Genomic DNA, 27,813 nt, shown 5'->3' on the forward strand with positions numbered 1-27,813 from the left:
CTTCAGTTTCTTTCTAATTATTTCCCACATACTCCTAGAAGCTCAAGTTCAAAGTGATTATTAGCCTAAATCTCCCATTGTAGGCAGAAATTTACCTTACAACATCCTTGCCAAGAGACTAAGATTTTATTAAGTAATTTTCAGCAACTCAATTCAAAAGTAGCTATTACGTTTACAAACAGCTAAAACATCACTTTTATTCAACTATTATGAAGCAAGTAATATAAAGTCTTCATATAAGTTTTTCCTGTTGATCGAGTGTTCTCATATTCTCCATGGAGAATACTGGAATAAATTTAACCCCTTAGAGTTCATGAAGTCTTTTCAGCATCGGAAGATGACTGCCAAAAAAAATTTAGTGTGGTTTCAGAAAAACAACAAAATGCTGCCTTCTTTGTCAAATAATGATACCTTTCACCACAATCTGAACTCTAATTTCACTAAACTGTCATTACCTTTGTATGGTTCAATCAAGTAACCTACGGGTCTGGATTCTGTCTATAAGCTTTCCTTGTGCTCAAGAAAACCATGTTATAAAGATAAGCCTCTCTGAAAACTTAACTTTTCCACAATGTTTTGGTATTTCCTTTAAAGTTGGTTCACTTTTACTTCTTATTAAAATGATGCTCTTCTAACTGCCAAATGCTGTGTGGAAACTCTTATCACTGTTACTTCATCCCTCCAGGATAACTGCTTTCTCTTGCAAACAATTTAGTATAATGATCCTTGTCTCCCCATACAGAACACCCACCGGTGGCTCTACTTACTCTGCATATTTGTTTTTCACTTTGAAAATGTACTTCTATGCTGAATATGGAAACAAATCAATGCTTCTTAAATAACCACAGTGAAAGCTTTTCTATTTCACAGAACATCAGCAGTCTTAATAGAAATGTGAGGATACGTACTTATTATAAGCCAATCTCACAGTATGCCAATGTACTCAACACAGTTACTAAGATAATCTAACTCCTAGAGTCGGAGATTTATAGACTCATTAGTAAGATCTATTGAGCATACTGCTACCAAGAAATTCAAGGCACTGTACAAAGAATTTCACAATTTCATAAAGCTAAATGTTCCAGACAAAAATGAGGAGACAATATTCTGAAGAGAAAAAGGAAAAGAATGAGAGATAGTACAAATTTTAAAACTGCAGTTAAAAAATGAATATAACCTTAAGGCTTCAAAACAAATTTTATGATATAGGTAATGAAGGTTGGGGCAGTTCATGCAAATTTATCTCCAGAACTTTCCTAGGTAATTGCAAAGTACGAACTTGAGGGTCAGGATGTTTGAGTTCAAATCCTATTTTCTGGCAATATTAATTAGTACATAAACTTGAACTACATTATTTTTTAAGTGTCCTGTTTCATTGGCCCTTGGAGAAGATTAAACAAGTTAGTGAATGCATACTCTTGCTAACAATATTTTGTATTAAATAAATACTGTTATTGGGCCCAGTGGCGTGGCCTAGTGGCTAAAGTCCTCACCTTGAACATGCAAGGATCCCATATGGGCGCCGGTTCTAATCCCGGCAGCTCCACTTCCCATCCAGCTCCCTGCTTGTGGCCTGGGAAAGCAGTCAAGGATGATGGCCCAAAGCCTTGGGACCCTGCACCCGCATGGCCGACCTGGAAGAGGTTCCTGGTTCCCGGCTTCGGATCGGCAAAGCACCGGCCGTTGCGGTCACTTTCAGAGTGAATCATGTGACGGAAGATCTTCCTCTCTGTCTCTCTTCCTCTCTGTATATCTGACTTCGTAATAAAATAAATAAATCTAAAAATAAATAAATAAATAAATAAATAAATAAATAAATAAATAAATACTGTTATTAACATTTTCTATCGTGACTCTGATAGTGAGTCCAGTGTCAGAAGTTAATAATCTTCATGCGCTTTTTACCATGTTTTATATTAAATTACCTAATTGTTTACTAACACAGTAGCCCTTAATTTTTTTTTGCTATCCCATACTTCCCTATTTAGTTTGTAAATTCTTGCTTAAAAACATGTAATATATATGAATATAAGACACGATCTCTCAAAGCATTATTTAATGCTTAATGATAGAAAAAGAGTTAATAATAAATTTTTGCTGAAGTTACATTCATTTCCCCTATGTTCCAACAGCTGTTGTAAGAAAGCAGCAATAACATTATTCTATTGATGCTGTTTTCTTGGAAGTAGCCTCACAGGCATATTTACTGCATTCTATTTTCTGTAACATGTGACTCTTCATACTGTGCATTTTTATCTTAAGCATAAACAAGAAGAATGGGATTCAGAGAAATCACTTTGATTAAACACTTTCACAAGAAGGTCCACTATAAAAACAAGCTTTACCTTTGAAGAATTACAATAGATATTTTGTGCCACAAATATCAGCTGCTACCTACTATAGGAAAGTTTAAAACTACTATGTAAATTTAAATGATTTTATTGAATTAATTTATTAACATAAACTTGATTTTAACTGCAGCATCAAGTCCAAACCAGATTTTCATCCAAACTGCATATAAGACAGGCCTTATAGACATAAGTAAGCAGAAAGGCTGCAATTCAATCAAAAGTAAAAAGTATAACTGTAGGAAACAATTTCTTCCAAGTTGTTTTCTCAGTACAGGCCTTTCTTTTGAATAGCTTTTCACCCTCAGGGTCAAAATAACAATATTTCGATTTTACATTTAATGAAAACCAGACATTAAGAGAATTTCTCTGTGTAAACAGATTAAGGGAAATATACAGAAGTAGTTGTATTCTACAATTACAAAGATAAGAACGTGGCTTTTGAATAATTGCTCTGGTCACATAAAGGCTCATGTACATTTGCTTACTCAATCATGCTTCCCGAATCCCACAAAGTACCCTCACTCTACTCAGTGATTCTCAGCACCTAAGAGTAAAGCTCTATCATCCACCTTTCGAGAATTTGAAATCAATCAGTTAAATGAAACTTGTTACATACTTTATATCACTTGAGTGGAAAGTGACTACCTGTTTAAACAGTGTTTTTGCAAGCCTTTCTACCCAAGCTCTGCACTGGAAATTTGCTCTACACTTCTTGACCCTATACACTAATAGGTTTACTTCAGCATCTCGTGTAGTTTAGACCACACCATGCTGCACTGAAGATGCAATTTCTGTCACCAAAATATGATTCCAGCTGAATGTTTTCATAAAACACGAAACTGCACAGTTGCAGACAGTCTATTGATATTTCCTTTTGTTCATGGATTAAGAAAGTAGCATTGAAAGCTACCGTAAATTTAAAATTCCCTTCCGTTATTATGGAGATAAAGAAAATAAATATGAGTCATCTACAAAGAATTTCCCTAGGTGGTCATGAATGGCACTGAAAACATTAGTTCATCTTCCTACAATTAAATAATATCTGGATAGATTTTCACTGTTTAAGGCATCCCTGCTCTGCCTCTAATACAGGTCAGAAATCCTGGGAAGTCAGACATGATGCTACACATGTTTTCTCTAAAATGCATATTTTTATGTCTTTCACTGAATCCCTTCTAACTAAAAAAAATGTGAACATATCAAAAAGCAGCATTTTTAAGTTTTGTGATTATGCAGTTTCCTTTTATCTCTGAACTCAAATTTCCTGATGTGTAGAACATTGAAAATAAAACTTACACTGTGAAGTGGCTGTGGGATTTAAAATAGCCCTATCACACAGTAGCTTAATTAACAGATTCTTTTAAGAACCAGAAAAGAAAGTTCAAACAAAACCTTAGGTGAAATTGCTTCCCTGTGGTCATATCCTCGTACCCTAAGAAAACTCAAAAATGGTCTCTAGATTAAGTGTAATGCTGCCTATTTCTTTACAATTCTCCCTGTAGAAGTTTCACCCATCGTGTGGTTTGAATATGGAAATCAACTGTATGAATCTGCTGTACCCTGTATCCAACAGAGCTGTTTGGCACATTAGCAGCTCAATTTCCACACTACAAATTAGAATTATGATACTCTAAGATGGCACATCTTTTCCAGAATTCTTTTGTAGTATAAATGTTTTCAAACAGAATAATAGGACAGTAAGAAATCAGCGCTGCCTCTGCCTTTGCGATGTCCAGGGTATTCTGGCAGGCTTTGTCTGTATTAGCTCACCTGTGAACGAGAGGGCCTCCAAAGCGACTTACCTCAGTCTGTCTAATGCATACAAGTGTTGGTGCCCGAAACTGTTGCCATCGCTGACTCAACTTCAGACATTGTCCATGGATCAACAAATAGCAACATATATCCCTGCTGATATACTCCTGTAGCTGCCTTTTTCATATACACTGATAACTTGTAAATTATTAACTTTAAATTCCCATGGCGATTTTATTTCACTTTGCTCATTAGTCATAGTTTATACATGTATTCAAGAAACTCACTTTTTCTTGATTAGTCAGATAATATCTAAATTTCCAAACGAGATCCTGTTCTTCATACGTAAGCTGCTTCGTTGGTGGATAACTCACAATAATCTACAACAAAGAGGAAAAATAACTAGTTCTGTCACATATTTACTTCCAACATATTTCTATTTCACTTTGAATTTTTCATATGAACGTTTCTGTAAGAGATATAAATAAGGACAATATTGACCCGGGAAATAAGGCTTAAATTCGCAGTATTTATCAACCCAAAAAGCATATGAATGTACAAAGAGGAGAAAAAAATGAGTCACAGCTCATACAAACGTTCATAATCAGTTCAGTTAATTCAATCAAAAGAAACAAAGTAGCCATGCCCTATCGATGTAAAATAAAGAAAACAAACAGAAAATGACTTTCTCCCATCAAGCCAACACATAACAACGTACGTGAAAACCTAAGTTCTAGAACTCAGGAAAATGTCTTAGGACTAAATGTTTTTCATGCTACACCATGAAAGTAAGCACTACAACTCAGCCTTCAGAGAGCGAACAAATTTACTGAAAGCTCCCAAATGATAATAAAGCTGACATAACCTGATAACATTATAAGGGCTGGCACTGTGGCTTGGCAAGCTAATCCTCTGCTGCGGTGCTGGCACCCCCGTGTTAGTGCTACTTCACAGCCCAACTGCTCAACTTCCGATTCAGCTCCTTGTTATGCCAAGGGAAAGCAGCAGAGATCAACTCTACTCCTTGGGACCCTGCACCCACGCAGAAGACCCAGGGGAGGCTCCTGGCTCCTTGCTTCTGAAAGGCTCATTTCCACCTGCTTCAGCCATTTGGGGAGGGAACCAGTATATGGAAGACTTCTCTCTATATCTCTCCGCCTTGCTTTGTAAAAAAATCTGTCTTTCAAATAAAAATAAATACACCTTTTAAAAAATAAATACAATAATAAATAAAATTATACAGGATTCAGCAATCTAGAAAAAACATACATCTAGATCATTTATATGAGAAATTGCATATCAGTAGCAGCCAAAACACTGCTGTCATGATTTTTACATTACCATTTTATAAACTCTCTTACATTTAGCTGATCTCTGGTAGCAGCGTTGGGTTTCAGATCATGGTCAGAAGGCCCACTTCTTAGGCTCCGGGCAAGCTTGTGGTGTTTGCTCTCAACTAAATTCTCCTATAAATTATTTACAAGTATTAACTGAGAATGTACAGTATGCCAAAAAAATCACCTCAATAGTCAATCATAAGTTGAAGAGTTACAGAAGATCATTCTATAACTCTTAACATTTCACTATATAATAATTTTACTTACCTATTAGTCATTTAAAAACACTGATCTGTTTCAAGATAACAAAACCAAGTGTGGCTTTTGTGTCACCTGTGCACACATTATGCACACATCACTACAATTTCTTAAAATATGAACCTTTTTCTTCCAACAATTTCAAGATGGTCACATTCCATATCAAATATCCACTTCACTTCACTTACCTGACAATGTAGAAGACAGCATTCCTTCCTTCCCATCAGCCACCAGAGATCTTTTGACTTTTGACATCACAAGTACTACCGTATTATCAATTGCCTTTACTACAAATCATCCAGGGCAGGAGCAGTGCTCATGTTACTTGAATATATATATATATATACATCAGATGTAAAATGTTCTAACTATGGCCAAAACCATTAGTTTTAACCATATTGTTCTGTTTAAGATAATGCTTAATATAAAATTTTGAAATTTTTATTATTGATTATTTTCAGACCTCAGTCTTTCAAATTTCTATTAGCCTTATGTGATATATATATTACCCTAACCTTAACTGCCAATTTTAGATCTATTAACCCAAGTTGAACTACATTACATATGTTATACATACATGAAGTTATTGACATTTTTTTCGTATCAGATCCCCAAGTATCTTTCTTTATATCTCTCTATGTTGTCCTTATCTCTTCCTTTAATGTTACTTGTACTCAACTTTAGATCGATTATAAGGCTGGCTTTGTTGCATATTGGTTTAACTGATATGTCAAATGAGTGTTGGTTCCCTGACAAACTTCCAGTTCAGCTCCCTGTTAACGTGTTGGGGAAAGCAGCAGAAAATCTCCAAAGTACTTGGGTTCCTGTATCTATGTGGTAACCCAAGAAAAGCTCCTGGTTCCTGGCTTCAACCTGGCCCAGCACTGGCTGTTGAGCCATTCGGAGCAAGCGTGTGTGTGTTTACTCACACTATAACTCTGCCTTTTTAACACTCCCAATTCATTCCATAATCCAAGCAAAGGATTGCTCAATTCTATGCTAAACTGTCCTTACTTTTTGGGTATCAATGGTTTTTGTAAAAAACTATATTCAAGATGCTTAAAGTGGATAGAAGGGATATTTCTAGATAACTAAGGTAGTTACATGTCATTCTTTTTAAAACAAAATGTATGGTGTAATCTAAATCATTATCAGTGAAAAAAACTGCATAATAATTAATAACTTACCATAGACATCTGAGGATCAGGAACTTTCACTAACTCAAAGCTTGTTAAAATTGGAGATGATTCATCACCATCCTGAAAAAGGTGAAATCAGCTTTTTAAAAATTCTGCAAAACAAAACAATATTATACCTAACAGCATACTTTAATTCTACTTAACAGACATCGTTTTTTTCTTTGAAATAGTCCTTTTGGGTGGCTAGTGTGGTTGTATAGCAAAGTGATCCTCCTCCCATAGCTCCAGCATTCCATATGGGTGCTGGTTCATGTCCTGGTTGCTCCAATCCACTTCCAATCCAGCCCCTGCTTGCTTCTGCTTATGGGAAAACAGCAGAGGATGGCTCAAGTCCTTGGGCCCTTGTACCCATGTGGGGGACCAGAAGAAGCTCCAGGCTCCTGGTGATTAAACCACTGGATGAAAGATCTCTGTTTCTGTCTTTCCTTCTCTGCCTTCAAATAAAAACAAATACATATTTTTAAAAAAATAATTTGCATTGCATTAGACCTGGTCTGTCAGTAGACCTTGGAAGAATTACTTTAGCCCTGGTGCAGTGACACTGGCAACACCTGGGAAGTATCATAACCATGTAAGTACTACTTTTGGAAAATGCTTCCCCACACCAGGGTCTCTAGGACATCTGCGGGTGACCAGCTCCTGATGCTAACATAGGGAGTGCTCCCTTCCCCTTCTGTGGATACAGGGTTAAAAAAACTGAAATATTTGTGTTGCCCACTTTCCACTACACCTCAACCTTCCCCACCCTTACTGGGGTCAACATAGGTGTGCATCAACTATGTAATCACTGATTTCAGCTACACTGCATACACACAACAGATCGCAAATTAAACTTTTTTTTGGCTAATATTTTTAGACAAATTATCATCTATTAGCTTATTATCCAAATGCCCATAATAGATTGAACTAGGTCTGTCGAAATCTACAGGCTAGAAGTGCAATACAGTTCTGCCAAGTAAGCGGCAGAAAGAAATATAACTACCTGAGCCATCAGCTGCTGCATCCCAATCAAGAATCTTGAATCTTAAGCATGCAAGAGATTTGACTCCCACCCACCCTGGTACGGGATGCTGACGTATCAGTGGATGCTCAACAGTAAAGCAAACAATCTACCCAACTACTGAAACATTCTGAGAACAATAAAATCTAACAAAAAACTTGCACTACAGTTTTACAGATATGAGGTCCATAAGTTCAGATTCTTCCTAGTGCTTTTTATTACCTGGTTTTAAATTTGGACTGAACTCACAGTGACAGAGACTCGTAGGAAAAAATTTTAATTAACAAACTCACAGCACTAAATATAACAAATATAACAAAACAGGTGGTAACACATATCTTGAATCATTTGGAAGAAACAAGTGAATACTAACATCTTATTCCTTTTCATTGCGACACCAACTCAATCCAGCGCAGTTTTGTAAAATGTTGTTTTAAAACTTTGTCAAATCAAATGCCAAAAAGTGTTACACCACTATAGGTTTAGTAGTTCTGATTACTTTAAAATCCATTGCATATGGATGAAATGGTCATTTTTCCATTCAATTATTTTCATTGATTATTTTTCATTCAATTATTTTTTGCTGTTGTCTATATTCCCACTAAACTGGGGTCTTTTGATTCTTTTTATCTAATGAATAAATAAACCTTTTTACTGTAATGTAAATCTAAAACACCATCTCAAAAACTTAAAAAAAAAAAGAGAGAAGGAAAGCAGGTAGGAGGGAGGCAAGAAAGGATTATTATTATGTCTTTTAGAATTGTTATCTACAAATTACACTGAATCTGTTAACAAGCCCAATATGCAGAATAAAAATAAATTAATTACTTCTTAAGAAACAAAGCTTTCTTATTTTATTGGTAGTATCAGTTTGACGAATGTTGGCATTTATTTTATCTAGATATTGCAAGAAAGGTAATTTGGCATAAGCGTCACTGTTTAATAAAAAAGGCTAAACTTATTAAGGTCAAAATTCATTCCTAAACAACTGGATATCCAGCATTAACTTTTCCTGTCTAGTGGATTTTCAACTTTAGCTCTCTGCAACAAAATTGGGAGCGACTGAAGGAGAAGCACAGTGAGTGCTTTAGCTCAGTAATTGAGTCTTAGAGAAAGCCACAAATTCCCACAGCTGTTGTTTAACAGGCTTGTTCTTAGTCACAACACCAGAAAACACATCTATCAGCTGAACTGTGACAAGTAATCTTCACTAAAGCTATCTGTCACAAAAGACTGGTGACAAGAAAGTCTATTTCCATTAGATTCAAAACACTGGCCCAGCAATCTTTATACTAAGTGGAAATATGACAGGGTGGGTAGACAGGCATTAATTTACGAGCAATTTCCAAGATGCAGTGGAAAGGGGTCAAGAACCTTTTACAAATATATTTGAAATTCTTCTAATTTCTATTTTGTTATTATTTCATCTATTTTAAAAGCTGTCTATCAAAAGACTCTGCACATGTCTATTAAGTGAAGTGCCACTGGCATTAATGTAGTTTTGCAAAATGAGCTACATTTGGGCAGCAAATGTTGCTTTTAATAAAATTACACACAGCACAAAGCAAAAATATGATCTTTTCTAAATGTACTGATGACAAAGCAATTTTTCACTTATTTTTTCTTTCCTTTTTTCACATAATAAATACAGACCGTTAAAATAGCCCACCTACCTTCCCTTTCTTTCTTTTCCCAGAGTATCATTTACAAAACAAAAGCTTGAAATAGGTCAATCTATAATTTTTTATTGAACTAAAAGATAAGCAAGATTGAAAAAAAGTACAGTTTCTTGAAAGATACCCCATACCATTATAAATTAACTATATAAATTGTTATTAATGTCTTAATAACTTCAAGTTGTAAATGTAAATGCAATTCAAAATTTTTTCTAATACCCAACTATCTTGCAATAAAAGCTTGGTTATGGGTTGGAACTATTACTCTACTATGCCTTGTATCCAAATTCTGTCTTACGTGCTGTGTAAGCAGAGAGAAAAGCCCTAACTGTGTATTTCTACTCAGTCTAACAGCTACTAGTACTCTGCCTAACGTTATCAAATTTTCATATATTTTTAAAATTACTTATTAAACATTACACATATTTACAACAGGACCACATACAGAATTCCAATACAATACATCTAAAACTTTCAAAAACTATCTCTTAACATGTGATTCCCTCTTTTAATTTTTCAAATGAATGGTAATTTTAAATAAAGCTACTAGTTTAGTACCCTACTCACCAATCTGTAGAACAATTAATCAAAAAGTTTATAATCACTTGCATACTGGATTTTGTAACCCTGAACTGTATTACATGAATGATTTGCGTTTGTAATCTTGTTGCAGTTTTATGATTTGATTTGTGTGTACATACAGCTGCTGCTGACAGCTGTCTCCTGCCATCCCAAAACAAACTAGTTCCTTTCAGCAACAACACTCATTTTTTAATATTCCCCTCCCCTCTAATGTACACAGTATGAACAGTTCTAAAGCAAATACCTTTTCATAATAAACAATACCATACTCCTTATCATCACACTTGACACATCGAAACTCAACCATCAAGTACATGAAATTAGAGCTTCGCTTTTCACTCTGGAAAAAAAAAAAGATGTTTATAAAAATAATCATTTTAAACATTCTGTACATACCACTTTCATGATTTAGTGAGACATGTGTCTATTAAATACAACTTATATAAAAATCTATTTCATTATATATAGTCTTATATAGTACTATGTTATTATTTACAGCTTTATTGATTCACTTCTAACTCCCTTATCAACCTTAATAATTTTTTGTTCATAGTATCAGTGACTTGGATTTTATTATGTAAAAGCTCAGTATTTTGTATATATCTGCAGGAAAATTATTTTTAAAAATATACTCAATATTTTGCAATAATTTAAGCAAGACATTGCGCACAATGGATTAAGCCTCCACCTGAGATGCAGACAACTAACAAGGGAATCCATTTGAGTCCTGACTGTTCTACTTCAGATCTAACTCCCTACTCGTGTGCCTGCGGAGGTAGCAGGTGATGGTTTCTGTTACCTGAATGGGCCACATGCCTGGAGTTCCAGGTTCCTGGCTTCAATGGCCTGGAAGAACTCACTCAGTCCCTCCCTCCTTCTCAGTAACTCTGAGTAACACACACACACACACACACACACACATAAACACACACACACACACTTTGAACTTGTAAGAAATTCCAAAGGTAAAAGTGAATAAGTAACAAAGAACCGAGGTCATTTGAGTTCAACAAGTATAATCTTTGTGAGTTTATTATACTTTATAAGTAAGTGATTTTATAAAAAGATCTATGTATTTATGTGTTTATTTGTTTGTTTATATTGGAAAGTCAGATACACAGAGAAGGGAAGAGACAGAGAAGATCTTCTGTTCACTGATTCATTCCCTAAGCGGCAACAACAGAGATGTGCTGATCCAAAGCTAGGAGCCAGGAGCCTCTTCTGGATCTCCCACATGGCCCTAGGGTTCCAAGACTTTGGACCATCCTTGCCTGTTTTCCCAGGCCACAAACAGGGAGCTGGATGGGACAGGAAATGGCAGCAAATGGGATCACGGTGCATCTAAGGTGAGCCCTTATGCCACTAAGCTACCACACTGGGCCCCATAAGTAAGTGATGTCAATTAAGATATTTTGTCAATTGTAAGCTTTTAGTATAACAGTTATTTGTTCCCTCAAGATAAAACTATGTTGGTCCCTTCTGTAAAGATATTTTTCAAAGAAAGCAAATATTACAGTTGTGCTGTTATAAAAACACAACAAAAACTAAATAACTGATTGCTCTTATTCCAAGCCAGGTTTATAAATGGCCTTTAATCTACAAAATCATAAAGGTCTGCAGAGGTTATTTAAATCATTAAACTTTATGAAGCATATTACAGTCTGGTGTGGTAACAGTAATGGTCTCCTACTCTGTAAAGGGTAGGGGAGTGGAAGATGAGCAAGACGATGAGACAGAATAATAATTACCACTAACTTTTCTACACCCAAAGGTACCAAAGATGAAGAACAGAAAAATAAGGATTCTAATTAAACTATTTTTGCAAATGGCTACTATAAAAATTTTAAAAGGAAACATTTCTTTCAATCTGAGCATGTGAGAATGCACTATGAATAAGTTTAGTAAAGAAATTCAGTATCTAAGCTAAATATTAATGTTGTTAAACACCAACTATAAACAATGTAAAATTTAACGGCTTGCTTCTCCTACTTGCTAACAAGTATTACAGATTATAAATTAGGTCACTTATGCCCGATAGCAGTCATAACAAACTAGACATGGATATTCTTCTCTCCTAATTTTACAAATATAATTCTCATTTCTGTTCTTCAAACATCTTGCATTTTAGAATAAACATACAAAAATAAGACTTCTATCTTAACTTCCGAAAGGACTAAATGGATTATTTTTAAGTTTCATTTATTCATGTGAAGTGAAGAATGTAAAAGAGAGAGAATTTTCTTCCAGTGGTTCATTCCTCAAATGCCTCCAAGAGCTGAGGTTGGCTTAGGTCTAAGCCAGGAACCAGAACCTCAATCTGTGCCTTCCACATGGGACACAGGATAACCAGAACCATCATCTGTTGTCTCCCAGTCACATTAACAGCAAGCTATATCAGCAATGGAGGCCAACTTGAGTGAGCCACCCCAATATGGGATAGGTCATATAACCAACACACACACTGGACCAAAACGTGAAGAAAAAGTAAATCACTCATTAAATCATGCAATTTTATTAAGGGTACAGAGTCCTAGATTCACTACAGAACAAAGGTGACATCAACCAGAGAGAATTTGCTAAAGATGATCTACAGCAATTAAAATGAAGAGGTTGTACTGTTCCGATGCAAGATTTATTCAGTACTGACTTGAGCATGAGCTGCTGGGAGACAGGACAAGCAAGTGTGGCAACAAGCCTACAGACTCCACCTATGATACTTAGTACTTGTACATCCACTACCTACTTCAGACTCAGCAATACACTAAAATACAAGAAAGGCAAAAATTCCTTAGTTTTCCACTTACTATCCCAAAATTCACAGTAGTTCTACATTTGTGAGGTACCTGTCAATACACAGTCATTCTCAAAAAAGAAAAATACTTACTTAGAAATGTTGAGAAAGTATTCCAAAATGAAAAGGGGAATAAAACTTACCTCATTTATCATTTCTATTTCTCTGAACGTCAATCTGTCCAGCCAATCTACTTTCACCATATGTCCCTGTCGATGAGCTTTGGTGAGCTGCAGAACAAACATGATGGAGAAATTGTAATAGAAGCGAATTTGAAAAAGATACAAATTGAAAACCTTTAGTCCAAAAATCCAAAATGTTTCAAAATCTGAGATGTCCCCAGTATCAGCATGACATCAAAGTGTAAAATTCCACTCTCCACCTAATACAACAGGTAACGAAGAATAGGCACTTAAAAAATCTAACTTAACTTTCCAGATGGTATGTGCAGCTATGACTTATACCCCTGTCAGCAGCTGTTCCCACCAGCACTTACTATGCTCTCTCAGTTGAAGACATAGCCCTAAGATATTTGAGTTCAACTCATTTCTGTCATTTACTTCACATTAATTTCATATTCATGGCATAGTAATTGATTTTCCACTACTTTTGTATGAGGAAAAAAACAGTCAACAGTATTGTTTGGGGGATTTTTCTCCTTTACTAATACATATAAAACATACAAATCAGGCATGTTCTAAAGCCATTTTCAGCAACCCCAGAATTTATGTTTGTTTTAGCATATCTTGTTGACTGCTTCTTAAATGGTAGATGCCTAGCATTTTCCTAGTTCAATATTGATTATGACCCTTTTTGATTTTAAAAATTTACCAAATGGCTACCTAAAATTAGTAAAGTCATAATGTAATAAAGTTTAAAATATCCCAGACATACAAATTTGTGCACTGTAATTTGCACTAAAGAAAAATTAAACAAAAGGCAAATGTCCATCACTAGAGCTAACTTTCAAGGTGTACACATATGCACATACACATAAATACATACACATTAAAATTTGTACTAACCAAAAGGAGCAAAGCAAATATATACTCAGTGCTAGGGAGACTATCGAGAGCAAAGGGAATTATTCACTAGTTGGTACCATCCACATATGCCCACCACCTACATGGTGTGTCTCCTGCAACATGCTTTGGAAGAGATTAAGAGCATCCATTTTTGCTATTCCTCTGCTTTACTTAGTTTTACAGTTTATATAGAACTGAAGTGGTATCACTATAAATATCTTTTATCCATCTTTTCTATCTACCAATAACAACAACAAAAATCACTCTAAAATTCAGTGTCTATAGTAAAAATCGTTTTACTGTTTCTCACAATTTTTATTAGTCTCATTTTCAATACCACCAAAGACTAATCATTTTGTAGACAGAGGTGGGACTTGCCTCACATCTAATACCTTGGTGGTAAAAGGTGGGGTGACCTAGAATATGAAGGGCAGTAGAGCACCTCTCTCTCCATGTATTATTCTCAGTGATGCTCCCACTCCAAGTGTCTTTTTCAACATGGTTATTCCCCAATTTTCCTCAATGGTGCCATTATGTTCTCACGCCTTTAACTAACATAGCACTACTTCTGCTGCTTTGTGCCACACGGCAGACTAGTAGACCTAAAGATTATTGAATGATGTAACTAGAAGGAGATGCGTTTCACTGAGATCCACCCAAGCACTTAATACAACTGAGTGTTGCACTACAAACAAGCAGGAGTAAAGTTAAAGATGGCAAAGTCAGCCCCTAGTTGAAGTGTAAGCAACAGACATTCTGCAATGGGTAAATGAGTGGTTCCTCCCTTCTTTGAAGCAATCTTTCGGCACAGGTGTGGTGGCATAGCATGCTGATTATCTGCCAGTGGTACTCGGCATCCCATACGGGTACTGGTTTGTGTCCCAGTTACCCCACTTACAATCCAGCTCCATGCTTATGGCCTGGCAAGGCAGTAGAGGATGGCCCAAGTCCTTTCGCCTCTGAATCCACATCAGAGACCTGAAGGAAGATCCTGGATGCTGGCTTTGGACCAGCCCAGTTCTGGCACTGCAGCCATATGTGGAGTGAACCAGCGGATGAAAGCTCTCTCCTCTGTGCCTCCCCCTTTCTCTCTGTAACTGTGAGTTTCAAGTAAAATAAGTAAATCTTTAAAAAATTTTTTTAAAGAAATGATTTCCTTTAACCCTAAAAATAATTCACTACACTTGAGCTGCTGGAGTGGCCTTTGGTTCTTCAAATTATAAGACTTTCTGCTTTAGTGGTTTAAGGTAGGTGAAATAATTAATAATCATGAATTGAACAGAAATTTTATGTAAAGTGCTGTAAAAATTATAAGCTATAAGGCACTGTGCAACTTCTAAGCAATTATTATAACCAGCCCGTCATTTCTGTTACTTTATTCTTCTAGGTACTGTTAACAATACAGATAGGATTTGAGTGTTTTTTTTTTTTTACCAATACAAAGCAGCTTCTGATTAATCCCAATCTGTAAATTTGCACAAATACAAAAAGCTAAAAATGAACTTGAAACACAGGTCAGTGTGCCGACCTGTTATTTCATTATTGGAATAACAGTTGATTGTTTAGTCTGTAATATTAGTGAGCTGGGTCTTGCCAAGGAGAAAATCTGCATCCTATTAAACAGCAGGGGAAATCTGTTTCAAATTGCTCGTGAAGAAATAATTCGCACTAGGATGCCTATTCTCAGAAAGAGATAGGTCAAGAGATCAGTAAAAGTCTCATTCTAAGAAACAGTTTTCTACAGAACTTCAAAGAATTATACAGAATTCTGAAGAGAAGGCCACTGTCACAAAAATAATGCCGTAATTATTGAACTTTAACATTTACCAGAATTAAACAGCAAGGGATTATAAAGCTATTTAAATAAAAGAATCCCTAAGAATCACATAACAATAAGCCCAGGAAGCTGCTGGGATTTCAAATCATGTATTATTAGTTTTAAGGAAGGGACAAAAATACGTGGCTAAGGAAGATAATTCTGAACAGGAGGAATTTAAGCGTAAGTACCAAGGACAAAACTGAAAGTAGGCCAACTTGCTGACCTGTATCCAAAGAACAGCTGTGCAAAGTCATGTGCAAGCACACAGTGAGGGTTGTAAGCAGAGCGACACATATGACTACTTCACGGGCCACTGATCCCCACTCTGACCAACTATTAAACCACACTATGAAACCAAAGCTACGAGAGGTGGGTAAAGCCTGGCATTCATTCATTCGTTGACTGGAAGGCATCTGTGGGAAAAGGTGATGAACATGACAGAAAACAAGTACTTGCAAACACTGCATTCTGCTCAACAGCTTTGATATTAGCTAAAGGCACCTAGAAAATAACATGACCCCCTTCCTAGTATTTATACTCTCTAGACAGAAAATTAATTGACTGCTTTTGTAATAATTATACCTCATATCTTCTGCCCTGGAAATACGCAATATTGCAAACAAAGGCTGGTGCCTCATAATGGCTCATCTGGCTAATCCTTCATCTTCAAGTGCTGGCATCCCATACGGATGTTGGTTCAACGTTCTGGCTGCTTTCAATCCAGCTGCCTGGGAAAGCAGTGGAGGATGGCCCAAAGCCTTGGAACCTTGTACCCACAGGAGACCCAAAATAGGCTGATGGCTTTAGATCCGCTCAGCTCTGGCCACTGCAGCATTTGGGGAGTAAACAAGTAGATGGATGATCTTTCTCTCTTTGTCTCTCCTTCTCTCTATAACAATCTACTTTCCAATAGAAATAATAAATCTTAAAAATAATAAAAGAAAGTATGTTTCTGCCCTGGCTGAACTTCATGGTGAAAGATAAACAGGAACACACTTTTCAAGAAACTTATTTGCCAGCACATTAGTAAATTTTATTGCGCAGATATTGGATTTAGCAGGATTGTAGCCCGTGCTACATACTAACTAAACCAGCTTCCGTGCACACTGGACAGTGAAGAAACCTATATAAACAAGAGATTCTATGCTGGAAATAAATCAGTCTTCTTGGAAACTTTCATGGAAGCCCTCCTAATTTTTCTACTTTAAGCAAATTAGAAAAAAAGTGAGAACTAGAACAATGTTTACTGTGAAGATAGAGGGAAAGTAATAGAATAACATACTCTAACTTCAAAAGAAGCAGAAAAGATTTGTTTTATAAATTTTCCTTGATCAGTTTTTTCATATACTTAATTTATCATTAACAGTCATCAATCAATATGCATTAATTAAAAAGAATCAGGCCTAAGTACCAGGTTCACAGATAGCAGGGAAAGGAGTTATGTTAATTTACTAAGAGGTAGTATGATCAACTAAGGAGTTTAATATCTAGTTAAGAAAATAAGAAGTGCATGTGACAGAATATAACTAATGGAACACAAAGTTGTAGAATTTTCTCTAAACTTTGATCTTACAAGCACCCAACAACGGAAACCTTATGATTCTCTGATAAAAGCAAGTTGAACAAGTTATATAAAACCAATACATGCAAAAAATGCAAAACAGACAAAAACATCATAAAACAATGAAGTGCTATCTACCACAAACAAACGCTAAAATGAATTATGATATATCCACACAATGTGAAAAATCCTCAAGTCTTTACAATGCCCAGGGTGTATATTAAATATTTACAAACTACTCTTAAGACACTACTAATTACAAATGCAGGATTCAATTAAACACACACATGAATACAACAGTCATGTAGTTACAGTATGTGCAGTCCACATCGGCATGGCCAGGTTCTCTCCCTGGCTCCCAACTCCAGATATCTGCCAGTGTAGGCCTGGGAGGCAGGAGTGACTCCAGGGACTTCCACATGCCACTCCCAGGAGAGCTCTGGACTGCATTGCAGGGCATGCTCTGCCCCAGTACCAGCAGGTATCTGGGAGGTGAACAAAAGGACAGAAGCTCTCGCTGTCATGTACTCTTTTTCTCTGCTCCTCCCTATGTCACAAACAAAAGTTTCAGAAAAATAAAAACCAACTCTCATTTTAAAATGCTTGGCAAGATACACATTTTCAGGAGGAAAATTAGTTAACTGAACAAATAATTAGGAAAAAATACAAATCATATTAGAGACTTACTGAGAGAATAGAACAGAAATATATTTAATGATGGCGAGATTGGCAGCAATCCAGAACTTTGGAACTATTGAAACCACCTGAGCAGTGCCCTTGGAGCATGCCCCACGTCGGGGACCCTGAAATGGTTGGGAGGGTGTGTATGGCTTCTCCCTTTGTCTCCACCCTTCCCCCAGATACAGAAAGGGAAAAAGAATGTGGAATCAATGGTCTTGCCCACTTTCCTGTAGTCCTTGATCGTTTGTGCCCCAATCAACTATGTAAAGATCATCAAACTAAAATAATAGTAATAAGAAATATATTTAATTCAACCAACCAACTGCACTAATGAGTTTTTGAGGGGTCTACTAAATTACTCACAGGGTCAGTGATCCACTTGAACTCACAGGAATCAGAAGCAATTATAATCACAGGTAAGATTTATGACAGTGACAGTAAAGGAAAAACACATAGGAGGAGTCTGCAGAAATCCAGGCACAAACTTCCTATGCACTCCCCTCCAGGTCAGGGAAGACACTACCCGATCTGCTTGTATCTGCAGTAGGGAAAATGAAGTCCAGGAAAACCCTTTTGGACTCAAGGGGTGGGGTTTTTGTTGGATGGTAGTCATACAGGCATTCTCTGCCTCAAACTACCAAAATCAAGACTCCTAAAGAGAAAGTAGGAGCTTATCGTAAGTTACACTGTACAGTGCAGTCCATGGCAAGGGAAAATCTAAATTAATCAGGGCTGCCTAAAAAACCAAGTAGTCAAATACCCAAGAATAGCCAGGATCTTACCAAACTGTTAAATGTATAAAGCATTTTCATTAAAGTAAAGCCCAAAGCAAGAATACCTCTACAATGATCTTCCCTTACACTCATTTTCACTTTCCATAATTTGAATTTGTCAGCATCCCAAAATTATGAAAAATTCCAGAAATAAACAGAGATCAGATCAACATGACTTCTACTATAGCGTACTGTCATAATCAATGTGCTTCATTAGTAAATGTTGATCTCTAACTACAACGACTGTATAATTAAACATTACCGTAAGATATATGTGTGTATAATTACAAAAGCAAAACATGGTATAGAGTGCTCAATACTATTTACAGTAGAGGACACTCACTGTGGTCTTGAAATATATCCATTATAGAAAAGGCAGGACTACTACACTACTGTTCCTGTTAAACACTGATCTAGAATCTATTGCTTCTACAATAGACCATGCAGTCAACAGCGCACGGCTGAGAGGGAGTGAATAAACAAAGTAACTCCTGCACTAGACTAAACAGCAGTTTAAATGAAAGCACTTATACAACGCAGTTAACAAGGGTAAACATCAAAAATACCATCAAGTTAAAAATTGGAAAATGAAAGAAGGAGGGAAATCTTCGTAACATTTTCATCTTTTTAAAATGGAAGTAAAAAAAGTAAATTGTTAACATGTTTGACTCTGATAGTGAATTTACTGATGTCTAGCATGCTTGTAAACTTTTTTATTTTAAATTATTCTATAGCTAAAATAAAAATTACAGATACAGGAAGACTCATTTTTAAAACCCAAACATTCAACTAGAAACATGGAGTAATCACTGATTGCCTCATTACCTCTACTCATCAATCTTTACAGTCAATTCCCCTATGGTCACCAGTTTAGATCCTGGTGCTGCTCCACTTCTGATCCTAATGTATGTGGGAAAGTAGCAAAAAATTGCCCAAGTGTTTGGGCGATGTGGAAGAAGCTCCTGCTTTCCGCCTGGCTCTCCTAACTACTGGGAAGCGAACCAATGGATAGACGAGCTCTTACTTCCAGCTCTTTCAATTAAATAAATCTTTAAAAAATAATAACAGTAAGATCAACTTCTCCTGTAGATCTACTTTTCGCAGGCCCTCTTTCGTGCATTAGAAAGGGGAAATGGGCAATATTGTATAACCCTTACGGCCTTTGTTCTTATAATTTTCAGACAATACTACCTACAGTGTTCCTGTCATAGAGCCTTCTTATTTTTTTAATATGGAACGCTGCACGAATTTGCATGTCATCCTTGCTTGCACAGGGGCCATGCTAACCTTCTCTGTATCGTTCCAATTTTAGTATACGTGCTGCCGAAGTGAGCAACATAAGTCCTTCTTAAGCTTAGGTCAAATTACTCTTTGAAAGCCAGTTTCTTTTGAGTTGTGTCACCTTTTAGTTTCTCAAACCAATGTAATGTGTTAACTATCTCCAAACTTACTCAGTTCATGTTTATTTCTAAACTAGGCTTCAGTCCACACCTTGACAATAATTGCAACCCCTATGTATAAGGCAATATCTTGTTTTTGAAAGTTCCTATTATTCTCCTTTTACCAACCAGTTTATTCTCTGACAGTAATTATAATTAGTATGTATTTATTACTTTACATATTTAACAATTTGTATTTACGTATAATTATTTCATTAACCTAAATTAGCAATATCTTTTTTATTCAACCTTCTAAAAAAAGCACTTTGATTAAGTGAACCACCTGTGAAAAGCCTGAGCCGGATGGATGAGATTTTATCATTATTACTGTCACTACTAACTTTCTCACTACATCGCCTTGCGTGACTACACAAAAAACGACCCTGTTACCTCTCCCTTTGTAATACATGGCTACTGTAGTAGGCCATAGATTAGTAACTTTTTAAACTAACTGGTATGAACTACTCCTTCAGAAACTATGCCTGGGTCAAATGAAAACAAGAAAAAAATAATCCATTTTGGCCATCAAACCAGATTTCCAGAGCCCGGCCTCACAGTGACGCCTAGCCGGCACTCACCGGGATGTCAGCAGTAGGACAGTCTCAGTACAGCAATGCTGCCCTGCTACACTCAGCATCCCCCAGCTCAGCTGTGTCTCACTGAACGCGAGCATTTTTCATCTACTTCTTACTTCCTCTGCCTACTCTTAATCAAAATGACAGGAACTGAAGCACATTCCAAAGGCATCAAGCTGAGCTACTAAAATGAAAAGGAGAAGGGAGAAAAGCATGCTTCTGCACTAACCTTTCATGTCTAAAGACATGGATTCAAATATAAATCAAACACTAAAGCTGGGTAGTCACATCCAAAACCCCAGGTGGATATGCATCCTAGTCATAAAACTCCAACAATATGACAAGCTGAAAAATGGAGTCATACAGGAACAATGAGCAACTTTGCTCAAATAAGCCTCACAATCATTTTTAAAAGGCTAAGTCACAGACAAGGAAAGCTTAATAACATGGCCAGACATATGGTCTTTTTATTATTTTCATAAATCAAACAGAAAGACATTGTTCTTGTAAAAATTAGGGAAATTTAAAAGTGAAAATTAAGAAGATGGGGGTTGCCTATTTTAAGACGCTCATTTCTTCCTGCTCCTTACAATGCTAAGAAATCGATGCTATAAAAAAATAAGACATAAACTGAGAACAACTCCGTTTTGTTTCCGTTTCGCATATTCATTTTTTTCTCAAAGGAATGTTCATAATGACACAAAATCACCACAGAGGTTAATTCCATGACATTCATTCCACAAGAATTTGGTTTTAAAAAATGTCAAACTTGAAGAAGTGCTTTTCAACTTCAGTTATTCAGTGCAGCTAATTCAACTTTCATAGTTGAGCAATAAATCATAATAAGAGTATTAAATTCAGCTTGGAGTTGAAATCTGTGCTCAATAATTGTGTAACACTATCTTTTCACAGCCCATTTCAATAGTTAATCTTCATTTCATAGTTCTCTCATCTCATTATCCCTAGGCTACCAAGACAGAGTCGGTTCAATAACTGAGTGAACTTTCTTACATTGCACTTTGAAAATTGTCACTATGCTACTTATTTAGACTCATGGGTACAATGTACACTAACAATGCTTTACTTTTATTAGAATTTATGTAAACCTTTTTATTATCAAGCCACTGCCTTCTCAACAATTATATATAGTCACAGTAAAAAATCAATGACTGGAAAATCAAAATGTAACAAGAAATAAACCATTCAGATGCAACCACTTAAATCTTATCTATTTAAATATTCAATTTTCTTCTAAAACCGGTAGTAGAAGAAATATAAGCATTAGATCTATAATCCATTCCTTCTGAAGGAAAACACAAATACGGAGCATCCAAATTCCTTCCCAGTTTTTAAGTCTGTATCAAAGATAATATCAAGAGTTCCAATGAACAGAGTGCAACCTTACACAACCGTTCTTTTTGTGTGTAACTACAAAAATGAAAAAAGAGAATGTCACTATAACACAATTTTCATAAAATCCTAAATGCCTAAGTACAGTTGTAAGTTAAGAGCAATAAATACCAAAAGGTATCCACTCTGGAGAGTTAAAATCATAACAAATACATTACATTTTCCCTGGAATTAGAAAAGGCAAGCAAATGGCTCATGCTTCCAGTAAACAGAGTTGTTTTTCACAAAGCTTCTCAAACATTTAAATCAAGAAGCAGGCACTAAACAGCAAGAAGAAGAAAATTTACATATGCAGTCAATCATTCAGAGTACACAAGCCCTGCATTATAAAGCTTTACATATACACACTCCAGGAACAGAAAGGAACGCCACAAACACAACACACCAACAACTTCAAATTGACAAGCACAACTTTATTCCAAACCAACATTAAATCCACACTCTAGATCCACAAATAACCCTGGTTATTTGCTACGTCAGTGCTTTTATTATCATAAAATATGAGGAGGGACAGTTTAAAATATATTTTAAGTTTACTACTTGACCAAAAGTCTGTCTCATTGCAATGTTCTTCCCATGGTAAAGTACTCCAAACCAAGTGTCCATGCTTCCAACTTAATCCATGCTCTCATTTTCAAAACAACTTTTCTTCATGAATAGCAGGGACAACTGGTTCAAAACTTCAAATAGCAGCACTAAGGACAGATCAATACAAAGTGCCAAGAAAGCAAAACACCTTCATTCAAAGAGGGAACAGTTCCCTAACAATGCTCCAAACAATCTGTATTGTTCTCCTTAAGAAAAGACATTACAGGTTTCGATGGTTATTATTTGGTCTCTGAGAACATAATTCCAGATTCTAAAAGCAAAAAATTGTAGGCCCTGGATAACGTACCCAACAAAACTTTCCTTTGTCTTTGAAAATGTAATAAAATTCTTCCACAGTAAAAAAAAGTTAAAAGAATATGCCTCTTTAAAACCTGCCCTACAAAAGATACTTAAAGTTGTTCTCTTGACAGAGAAGAGGAATAGCACCCACCAAAACCAAAGGCAAATGTGAAGAACATCCCAGCAAAATAACCGAAGACTGAATCAATGAATAACCTATTGCTAAAATGACAGGACCAAATTACCACCCATTCATATTAAAGCTGAACGCAAATGACTTAAACTCATCAATCAAATGTCACATTAATAGACTGCAATAAAAAAAAAAAACCCTCTATAGGTTGCCTACAGAAGACATCTCACCAGCAAAGATAAGCAGAAACTATATCTCAAGAATTTTGATTGTTTCCTTTTTAATTTAGTTTCATCTCTTCAAAGCACTTTCTTTCTCATTAAATTGTTCACTGACTCATAGATCATACAGTATCAATTTCTTCATGAAGGTTCTTGATTTCTTTTTGCATTTCTTCAATGACACATTAACCATTCAGCAGCACGTTAGTTAACTTCATGCCGTTTTTAATTTCTTTTCTTTTTCTTTTGTTGTTGATTTTGTCTTCAGGCTTTTCTTTTAAGGGGATGTATAGTAAAACTGTATAATGGAGACTATCATATCCAGATGTGAAGATACAATACAGTATGCAATTCTACTTCCAGATCAAAGATGGTCTCCCAATGAAACTGTTTACTATATCTTGACAATAGGATATGGGACTGTTTGCCATTGTCGATGCCCGCAATAATGGACACATGACTTTATGAAGAACTACATTATAATAATAATATAGGAGAACTCACTGGCGGAGGGAAACATGGGCAGGGGGGGTAAGGAAAATGCCAGGGCCTATGGAAATGTATCATAAAATAATAATAATAAAAGTAAAAAACAAAAAAAGAAGAAGAAGAAGAAAAATATCTGAAGTTACCATTTCCTTCAGAAGCTAAAAGTACATTTCTATTAGAGGTAAATACAGACAATCCCAAGTTCAAATTACCATAACAAAGACTTCAATATGCTTTTACTCACTGATTTTTATAAGCCAGTAGACTTAACTGAAAACCATTTGAGCAATATAGATAGCAGATTATTTTAATATGCCTTGAGAAAAATAAGACAAAAACTGCCTATATTCTAAAATAAAAATGTTATTGATAATGATAATTATCACCTGATATAAATATGGTGAAGGTTTCTTCCTAAAATCTCATTTAGCTCTGAATATGCTTAGTAATCATTTAGTTGCTAACGCACACAACTAAAGGAATGAATATGGAATCATTCAACTCCTGCTGGGTTACTGCTTCAATTGCAAAAAAAGCAGATCATTATCAAATCACATCTTTTTTCTAATACAAGCTAAAAAGATAAAAATGAGAAATACACAAGTCATTCCTTAGTAACCACGGGGAATCTATTCCAGCATCCCTATCCAGTCCCTACGCATAACAAAACCTACAGATGGGGCTCCCACGCAGTAGCCTACTGGCTAAAGTCCTTGCCTTGCATGCACTAGAATCCTGTGTGGGTGCTGGTTTTAATCCCAACAGCCCCGCTTCCTATAGAGCTTCCTGTTTGTGGCCTGTGAAAGTCAAAGACAGCCCCTAAGTCTGAGGACCCTCCACCCATGTGGAAGACCCTGAAAAGGCTCCAGGCTCCTGGCTCCTGGCTTTGGATTGGCTCAGCTCTTGCCCTTGAGGCCGGCTGGGGAGTGAACTAGTGGACAGAAAATCTGTCTCTCCTTCTCTCTGTAAATCTGACTTTGCAATAAAAATAAATAAATCTTATTAAAAATTTTAAATGAAAAGTCTCTAAACAATTGCAACAGGATTTATCAAAAAAGGATTAATTTATTTGAAAGTTAGTTACTGACACAGAGAAGGAGACAGAGGAACTTCCATCCACTGATTTATTTCCTGAATGGTCACAGTGGACAGGCCTGGGTCAGGGATCAGCCAAGCTGCTGAAGGAAAAAGCCAAGAGCTTCATCTGGGGATCCTACCTGGTTGGCAGGGTCCAAGGACTTGAGCCAGCTTCAGCTGCTCTCCCAGGTGCATAAATGGAGCAGCTCAAATTCCAACAGCATTCATATAGGATGTCGGCACTGCATGTAGCAGCTTAGACCACTGCACCACAGCAACACACAAAAGGGATCTTACATCACGTAACAGAACTTTGTGAAAGCATATTCACAAAGTTACATTGTGAAAACTTAAGCTCAGAATTACACTGAGTTTTATAATTCAAAATGAAGTCAACAGAGAGGGGTGAAGGTAACTCAGTCAGCTATACATCAAATATTTATTTCCAAAACCATAAGCATCTAGTATATACAACCCTATATCTTTAAGTCTGTGTTATTAGAAAAAGTAGGCAATGATCTGAAATTTCACTAAGAGATTCACTTTTTCAAAACTGATGGGATTGCACAAAAATGAAGCAACACTCTGTATGACTCCATTTATTTAAAAAAAAAAAATCTACTATAGGTAAATCCACTCAGATGGAAACCAGCTATACAGCTGCCAGGAGCTGAAGCGAGGAAACACAGAGGGACTGCTAATAGATCATGTTCCCTCCTTGCCCCAACTCCCCACATGGCTGATGAAAATAAGTCACGATGATTAAAAAAAAAAAAAAAAAAGAAAAACCTCTCTGAATCTATTAAAAAATTAAATAGCATATTTTCCAATAGTAAATTTTATGTTATATAAACTATATGTCAAAAAATGGTATTAAACAATTAAAATTAAAAGGATACGAAAGATCTCATAGTGTCGTGATATACTACAGTAGATAATGTTCAGAATGTTCCAGTTTCAAAAAGTCTCATCTTTACCTTGGCAAGGCGGCTCATTTGGTCCTCTGAAAGAGTACTGCTTGTTCTGCCAGGAGTTTTTGTAGGTTCTGATCCATCTGCTTCTACATTGGGCCAGACTTTCAAGTCATGCATCCCTTGGCGAAACATGCTAAGGAAAAAAGAATGCTCAGGATAGGCAGAAAATTTTAGATTTCTACAAATAAATAGGATACTACAAAAGGAAATGATGTCTCTATTTCGAGCTGTAAATATCTGGCAGATTATACAGGTATTAAGTTAGCAACTTTAAATACATGTAACACTTTTTGCATGACATTTCTCTCTCAAAAATTTTAACAATTTAAAGAAAAACATTTATTTAATCTTATTTGAAAGACAGAAGTACAGACAGAAGCAGAGACAGAGAGACACCTTCTATCTACTGGTTCATTCTCCAACTGGCCACAATGGCCAGAGCTGAATGCATCTTGAGGTCAGGAGCCAGGAGTTTCTTCTGGGTCAGGGGCCCAAAGACTTGAGCCATGCTCCATTGCTTTTCCAGGTTGTAAGCAGGAGTCGGATCAGATGTGGGATAGCCAGAACACTATGGTGTAGAAGGTTAAGTTGCCAACTGTGATGCCAGCATCCCATATGGATGCTGGTTCATGTCTGGGCTGCTCAAATTCCAATCTAGCTCCTTGCCACTGGCCTCGCAAAGCAGCAGAAGATGGCCCGAGCTCTCAGGCCCCTACCAACCTTGTGGAAGACCAAGCAGCTCCTGGCCCCTGGCTTCAGACTGGCCCAGCTCCAGTCATACAGGCCATTTGGGGAATAAACCAGCATATGGAAGATCTCTGCTTCTGTCACTTTCTCACTTCCTCCCTCTCTCTCTAAACTCTGCCTTTCAAATAAATAGATAAATCTTTAAAAAGTCAATGAAACATGTATCCATTCATTCATGAAGACAAGATTCCTAATACAGCAAGAAGAAAATGATAACAAAAAAAGCAATGCATTTTGTAGTGTGTGAATGATATCACAACAACAAAATGGAGAAAGTGAATGCTGCAAGTCATAGAAAAGACTTTGGATATGCCTAACACAAACAAATGAGAAATGTCTTGGGTGACAGATATGCCAATTAGTGATCATTACAAACTGTACACATCTTTTAATACATAGTAAAATGTCACAGTTACCTCATAAACATGTACAAATACTACATGCAGAGTTTTTACAAAACTGGAATAGCACCTTGGAAATTTTCAATCTTACTGAACTCTACTATGCACAAACATGATTTGCCATTGTCTTTTAGGAGGGATAAAGTAAGGGCAGAAACAGGTATCTATTCATAGAATATAATGTTAATATTCCCCATCAATATGCTCAGAAATAACTGCGGTAAAGCCTTTTAAAAATTTAGATATATGAAAAAAGATTAGTGAGCCATCCGGACAAAAAAATCAAGGTAAAATATGATCCTTCTGTATCACATTTAAGACGGACAGGTTAATAAAGAAATATCTCAATTTTGACATAGGCAAAAATAAACATATTTTGTAATACATAGAAAAATTAAGGTCTATACCATATCACAAATCACAATTTCTTCACAGATTCCAGGTCTGGAGTTGAAAATTATCCAATGAGCCTAGACTAGTCCGTGTGTCATAAAGCAAAGATGCTATTGAGGGCTATTACAGCCCTGTTGTTAGCTCTTTTTTTTTTTTTTAAGATTAATTTACTTTTATTTGAGAAGCAGATTTATAGGGACAGAGAAAGAGGTTTTCTATCTGCTAGTTCACTTCTCAAATGGCCACAATGGCCTGAACTGA

The 27,813-nt window shown here is 36.2% G+C and overlaps 1 protein-coding gene and 1 non-coding gene across 3 annotated transcripts in view; both read right to left on the reverse strand.

The window, feature by feature from the left end:
* Nucleotides 1-27,813, reverse strand: part of PIK3C3 (phosphatidylinositol 3-kinase catalytic subunit type 3) — a 90,001-nt gene that overhangs the window by 53,152 nt on the left and 9,036 nt on the right. For both annotated transcript variants that reach the window (XM_004579690.3, XM_058676789.1), the window contains exons 4-9: nucleotides 26,015-26,144; nucleotides 13,090-13,176; nucleotides 10,400-10,495; nucleotides 6,886-6,957; nucleotides 5,465-5,569; nucleotides 4,391-4,483 (exon numbers count right to left, since the gene is read on the reverse strand). In XM_004579690.3, coding sequence (XP_004579747.2) covers nucleotides 4,391-4,483; nucleotides 5,465-5,569; nucleotides 6,886-6,957; nucleotides 10,400-10,495; nucleotides 13,090-13,176; nucleotides 26,015-26,144 — 583 coding nt within the window. The remainder of the gene's footprint in view (nucleotides 1-4,390; nucleotides 4,484-5,464; nucleotides 5,570-6,885; nucleotides 6,958-10,399; nucleotides 10,496-13,089; nucleotides 13,177-26,014; nucleotides 26,145-27,813) is intronic.
* On the reverse strand, nucleotides 20,031-20,141 carry LOC118758122 (U6 spliceosomal RNA). Its single transcript, XR_009247111.1, has one exon. It is a non-coding gene; the product is annotated as a U6 spliceosomal RNA (small nuclear RNA).

This window comes from Ochotona princeps, chromosome 18, assembly GCF_030435755.1.
Source record: "Ochotona princeps isolate mOchPri1 chromosome 18, mOchPri1.hap1, whole genome shotgun sequence".
NCBI classification, from domain to species: domain Eukaryota; kingdom Metazoa; phylum Chordata; class Mammalia; order Lagomorpha; family Ochotonidae; genus Ochotona; species Ochotona princeps.